The 6,697-nt window shown below is 33.5% G+C and overlaps 1 protein-coding gene across 1 annotated transcript; it reads right to left on the bottom strand.

Annotated features, from left to right (window-relative positions):
- Positions 1 to 245: 245 nt before the first annotated feature.
- Positions 246 to 6,471, bottom strand: LOC114581200. Its single transcript, XM_028700829.1, has 6 exons — positions 6,439 to 6,471; positions 6,220 to 6,378; positions 5,874 to 6,075; positions 1,476 to 1,811; positions 802 to 1,137; positions 246 to 340 (listed from the first exon to the last, which is right to left on the bottom strand). The coding sequence occupies exons 1-6, from the start codon at positions 6,469 to 6,471 to the stop codon at positions 246 to 248; spliced, it is 1,161 nt and encodes a 386-aa protein (XP_028556662.1).
- Between the last annotated feature and the right edge of the window lie 226 nt (positions 6,472 to 6,697).

The raw sequence follows: 6,697 nt of genomic DNA, 5'->3' as shown, positions 1-6,697 counted from the left end.
GAGTTAGATGTAGATGAATGAAAGCAAAACAAACACTCAAGCACATTATCATGAAAAAGCATGCCAAAAGTTGCTATGCATAAAAAATGTGCATCAATAGAAGTTTCCAAAAAAGAATGATATTTTACCTGGCAATACTTTCATGGAGTAAGAAATGGCGTTATTTAATGGAATATTCCCGCAGAATAGTCGTATTTCATAGTCTCCTGATTTTTCAGGAAAATATGTTATTCTAAAGGGGTCTTTCATGCTTGTATGAATATCTGCAACTTTGAGAAAATCTGCAATGAATTTATTTCATGTTTCCATTTGGTTATGCTATTCGTAACATTGAGGAGTCCTGTAAGAATCAGAAAAAGCATTAAACAAGTTCAACCTAGAAGCAACTGAGATAAATATAAAAACAATAATAAAATGTCAGAAAGTAATATATCCACAACATCCCAATATTTTGAAGCAATCATTAGCACTAGTGACCAAAACTTCATTCCGGAAGTTTCTGAAACCTATACATCAAGGTGCTTAAAGAAAAGATTATAACATGGCTTAGAGTCAATAACTCATCTTGTTGCAGCAAGAAACTTTAACATGACAAAAAACATCAACTTAAAATGCTTGAATTACATTTATTCGTGCATTTCAAAGTAGTATGGTGCTTTATCAGGAGAGATAGCAAACCCAGACAAACATACAGATGAATGCATATAATCATGCTTGAAAGATTTTCAAAAAAAAAAAAAAAATCTCATCCATTAGTGTTCATTTTCTGATAATGAAAAATCTATACTGCAAGAAACCAACCTGATATGACTGTAAATGGAAGAGGAGAACCATTTAAGGTTTGATTATCACCATAAACATGTAACATGAGCCTTCCAGCAATGGTGGGAATAAACTCGATGAAAAAATATCCCAATTCGTTCCAAGAACTAGAAACGAAATTGAAAATCTCTGCCGCAGATCCGTTCAGATAAGATGCTGACAATGTAAAACGATCACTCGTTGGCATATCCACTGATGAGATATTATTTCCAAAAGCATCTTTAGGATATATCAGCAAATAAGTTCTGGTACCAGCAACAGACTCCTCGGAAGAATCCATCCAAGAAGGCAGACAAGCAGACGGGTACATTAGTCCTTCAAATAGAATGTTGCAGCAGAAATTAGCAAGAATCTAAGAATCTTGTGAAAGAATTAAACCTGAATAATAGTAATTAAAGATCTCCAACAAGACTGACTTCAAATGTACCACAAATTTGGTAAAAGAGAGATAAGAATAGAAGAGAAGGTTTTATGATAGTTTGATGTATGAAAATGTCCAAAATCATATAAATTAAGCTTTAAGGAAGAAACCTTCAAATTTAATAGTTTCTAGCATACCGACCTTCCGCATGCATAAAAGAATGACAGAACAGGGCAACGTGAATATAAAATAAAAAGAAGAGACTAATATGAGGCATGAGAAAAAAGCATACCAGCAGTAACACTGAAATGAAGTGATGAATCAATAACACCAGAAAAATCTTCAACAACAACCACAGAAAAGTTTCCAACTTGGATGGGTGTAAAAGAAATATTCCAAAACATAGGATCTCCTTCAAAGTAAGGAAATACAGCAGATATATATGAGCTATTTCCTTTCTTCCCACTCACAGAAACTGAGAACTGCATTTTGTTTGTGCTGATGTTACCATTTAACGAATTGTTCAATAGCTTAATCTTAATAGTTGACGTGTCACCAGCTTGGTAAGTGGTTTTATCATCCAGCCAACTGACAGCAAAGCAAGGATTTGGAATTTTAACTCCAAAACCTATAATAGACAAATAATCCCATTTAAAAATAAATAATGAAACTTTTAACACCATTCATAGGTAATACTTGAAAAAAGTTTTCAAATAGATAAAAATGAATAGATCTTCCAAGCAAATGGAAGTGTTTGAACGGATTTCATTAAAACTTAAAAGAGGAAATTCAAGAGTTTGGGAAATTTTGTTCAATACATCAGATCTTCCTTGGACCGTTAGTTTCTTAGAAAGAACAATAGAATAAAATTATTACATGACTAAATACACAGTGCATATCAGCACACATATTAAATAGCTTATCAAAGTATAGAAGCTTTTAATGCCTGTGGAACCAATAAAACCTGTTCAGTCTATTCTACATAGGCAATTTAGCACAAATGTCATCTTTAAGGTGGAACATTGATTATGAAGCATCAAAGAGCTGCTTACAAGTTAGTTAGAACAAGTTTTTTAGGGCTATCTATCAGTTTATTACTTATCAAGCTTAATGGATTATGTACTTTGCTTTGGGTACAACTTTTTCTTAAGAATATTTGAGACAATTAAGGCAAACTCACACACACGTCACATACGCAAGCTTCGAACCCAAAATTGCTTGGTTGGTAACAGACCAAAGTGAGCAGCGTCTTTGGGTACAACTTGAAATTATGAGAGAAACTTAAACCTGAAATTTAAGAGCACTCAAGAAAATTACTGAGAAATATGCTTTGGCAAATTTCAAAATTCATGATAAAGCTTTGTTCCATACTGTTGTAATGAATTTGTGGTCTCTTAACATAAAGATTGTTGCATAGCAAATCGCATCAAATAAATGAAAAATAACCAATAACTAAAAGCCCTAATCTAGAGATGTTATCATTCCTTTTCTTGTTCTCCATAATAAATACTACACTATTCTAACAGGCATTCATAGCTACTAACTGTTTGTTGGAATGGAGCAGAACTGCATGACTGCACATGAAAGGTCGGATTTAGATATTGTAAAACTCCTTATTTTTCATATTTTTAACATTTTCCCAATTTTTTAAACTACCTTTGCAGTAATGTAAATACCATACCCGGCTAAATTCAGATGGATCGGAAGCAAATAATGCCATAACTCGGAAAACACTAGAAAATCAACCGTCATGAGGTAAAATATCCCAACCATTAAAAAGCTCTCAAATTTTCAGAAATGTTAAAGGAAAGAAATTATAACTTCACCAGAAATTTTCAAATCACACCCACCTCTTTCAGATGTAGACTGATATGCCTCTGTTAAAACTGGAGGAAAAACAAAGCGTTCCAACCAAAATATAATGCAGCATAACTCAATCAACCGTCTCATTGAACCCATATTAGTAAGCGGATGTTTGGATACCGGATTTAAGCAGATTTAAGCAAGATTTTAGTTAAATCTTACCAAATGCCCAAAAATGCATCCTCAAATCTCACAGTAAAGAGTAAAGTTGGCCAGCAAATACTGATTGTGACTTTAGCCTTGACAAAAAGGAAGGTCCAGAAAAAATCTTGACTTAGTTATTATTTCAGTTACAATCTAGCAAGCATAAATGCACTACAATTAGCAGGCAAGTAGAAGAAACAACACTGCTCAAAGATCAAAAATAAATAAATTACAAATGTTTTAGCAATTTTTTCAGCAAAATTTATATAGAAAAGAGAATCTAAAACTGTCGCGGCTTCTAATTCGACAGGAAGGAACGTCGTCGAAGTAGGCTAATAAGCCCTTTTACGATTCCGATTTACGGCTTAAGGGGCTGTTTGGTTGCCTGAAAAATAAATGCAGTGTAAAATAAATGTAGTGTAAAGTAAATGCAATGCATTCTAAATACTTTGAGTCTGTTTGGTTGTATGCAAAATAAACGCAGGAGAATTGTTTCCCTTGTTTGGTTGGTATATCCAGAGTAAAGTAAACATATTTTTTTGTAATAATTTATTTAAGTATTAAAATAAATATATTTATAAGAACAATGTATTTATAAGAATTAGTATTTTTTGTGTTATAAAATTTTTATATATAATTTAAAAATAAGACAATTAATTCTTCCTTTAAAAAAAAAAAATACAATCTACGGATCATCCTTATGTCAACACAAAGTTTTGAACCTTGAACCTATTAGCAAATATGAAGCAATTGTGTGCACTATAGGATCTTGGTTGGGAAGGCGAGGTCATCAGAACAAGACATAAGAGACAATAGTAAAGAAAATGAAAAATAATAAAATAAGAAAATGCAAGAATACAACTTTTTTTCCGAACACTATATAACAACACATAGGTAGGAGACAATGATGGCAATAGATTGGTATTACTTTTGTTTTCAAATAGAAAAATCACCTAGAAAGTCATAAAGATTTCAGCAAAACAAAATGAACAAATGTTCTCTTTGACCTGTGTGAACTAAAGTTTTCAAGTTGAAATTGATGACCAGCTAATTTAATAAAAAGTTAAAGACCATGCAGTGATAAAAAACTTCCTATTTATTCTCCTCCAGGTATACTCAAATAAACATCATAGAAAAAGATAAACTAAAGCAGTGAAAATGACAAACTATTTGACAACAAGATGTACCAAAATAAATTCTTGAAAGGAAAGAAATATTATAGTTATTGCAATAACAGTGTCCGCAATCCATCTCTATCGATCTGAACGCTCCAAAAACTCTCATCAGTGAAGGAACCCTTAACCATGATGATGCCTCGACAAAGTTATAGAGAAGAACAAGTTGAGGATTTTGCTTATCTTTGAGAGATAAAAAAAACTGATTCAGTAAATTGCTTAATTCAGTATGAAAAATGTGCCGCATTAAAACAAATTCAATAACAGAAAAAAGATAAGTAAAAAATCACACATAATATTGAAAATTAAACCTGTTACATCTAAAAATGTTATTCTGTAAAGATGGTATCCTAATGAAAATACACACTGCACTCAAAAAAAGATCAAAGCAAAGAGATCTCATGTAAGATATGTTGTTTCAACATCAATTTGTTTATAATTACCAATCAATAAGTTGATATAGATACAAATAAAACTATGTTACAATCTTCAGCTTAAAGGCTATAAATTACTTTTTTAATAAAAATGAGTGCTCATAATAGTAATTAGAAAAGCTTTTCGGAAAAACAGTCAAATGCAAATATAATTCATTTCTTTAATAACTCATCAACTTGTTTTTTTTTATGGTCCTTAGAGACTGTTGTTGATCTAAGCTAATAAGCATTTACATATCGAATTTCGTTGTCAGTTTGTTTCACTGGGAGCATGATTTTCATTTTGTTCCTAAAAAAAATGAGCTGGATTTTGTAAACTCTTTGGCATGATATATGTTAAATCTGATTAAATCTTAATACACTATTTGACATATATGTTTCAAGATTTATAAGGACTTACATGAAGTTGAATAAGATAAACAATAAGTAGAAGTTGTCTAAATCTTACTTCCTTCAGGTTTAGCGTATAACGGGAGAACATGAGATTTAAGAAGGTAGGAAGATTTATTTGGATCAAAACCGTTTTACAAGATTTAGCATAAATCCCAGCTCAATCTTCGCTAAATCTTGCAACCAAACTCCTCTAAATGTCTAATTTCTTACCTATGTATCGTTTCCGGAGACCGTTGCAGCTAGCTCAGTGGAAATTAATGGTGCGGTGGCTTTTGCAGTTTCTGGTAATTAATTCTATAGTTTGTTCATGCTTGTCATTTCTTGATGTTCATTGATAAATCAAGCAAATCAAATTTAGCTTGAATTTTTCTTGGCGTTTTCTTATTTTTCCTGTAGAAAGAAAACTAAAATTCGACGAGCTATAAATTTCCAAAAATATTACCGATCGATAAAGCGAAACTTCATCGTCTTCCTGCATACACACAGAAACGAAGGATAGGAAAAATTCTAAAGCGTATCACTAGGCCTTGCATCTCCAAATCCTTTGGGTTAGATAAATTTTAATAAGATCAATCAAAACTGCTTCAATTCAGCGAATCATTCAAGAGGATAGAGGACCAATTAGATAAATATAAGCTTCAATCCCCTAACGTTGAAATGAATTGAAATTAATTGAAATACCTGGTGCCGAGGAAGCAAGAGGAGTCGGTAAAGGCGAGGAAGAGATGAACAGGACTTGGCCTGGTTCACGAACAGGTAAAGGCGACGAAGTGGCTGCGGCGAATGGAGGCGGCGAAACAGGATTCGCCTCTTCTGGTCGTATGAATCGGGTGAGCTGTGAGAGGCATCTTCTTCGGCTTCTAGAGAGGGAGACGATTTCGGACTAGAGAGCCGGGAAGAGAGTGGGAAGAACGGAGAAGAAGAAGAAACTTATAGACTTATACTTAAATCCCAGATTTACTAAATCCCTCGGTTCGGCGGATTTAACGGGATTAGCCTAAGAAACGCGCGAAAGGGAGAAAATTACCTTCACAGCCAGCGAGCTCCCGTTCTGTCGTAACTTCCGATACGACAGGAATGGAAAATCGTCGAAGCAGCGAAGCCGAACAGCCACGAAGAGCCGAAGAAGCGACGCGTGCAATCTATACACCTCCTGCGAAGTAACGAAACCGAACAGCAAATCCCACTAAAGTTAAATCCACTTGTTGCCAAACAGCCCCTTTAACTTCCTTCGTTTGCAATATACGGGCTCGGCCGATTCCCATTGCCGTCGTTTCATTTCGCATCACCCTGTTCCTTAGATGCGAGATTATATGGACTGAAACCATAAGAGTAATCCACTTCGGGGGTGTTTGGTATAGTATTGGATTAAATTTTAGTAGGATTTACTAAATCCTGTAAATTCTGATTTAGTAAATCTTGGACTCTTAAATTCTGAATTGTGTTTGGTATGACAATTTTTAAATCATGTTAAATACAAAAAGATATTTGGCAAGAGATAACAG

The sequence above is a fragment of the Dendrobium catenatum genome, unplaced genomic scaffold (genome assembly GCF_001605985.2).
Source record: "Dendrobium catenatum unplaced genomic scaffold, ASM160598v2 fragScaff_scaffold_1595, whole genome shotgun sequence".
NCBI lineage: Eukaryota > Viridiplantae > Streptophyta > Magnoliopsida > Asparagales > Orchidaceae > Dendrobium > Dendrobium catenatum.
Note: the sequence above shows the minus strand (reverse complement) of the source record. Positions and strands in the feature narration are given on the sequence as shown.

Coding starts and splice junctions, on each gene's coding strand:
- LOC114581200 (XM_028700829.1), bottom strand. CDS start 6,471: ATGAAACGACGGCAATGGGAATCGGCCGAGCCC. Junction 1,812..5,873: donor TCTTGCTTCCTCGGCACCAG/GTATTTCAATTA, acceptor TGTCTATTATAG/GTTTTGGAGTTAAAATTCCA. Junction 1,138..1,475: donor TCATTTCAGTGTTACTGCTG/GTATGCTTTTTT, acceptor TTCTATTTGAAG/GACTAATGTACCCGTCTGCT.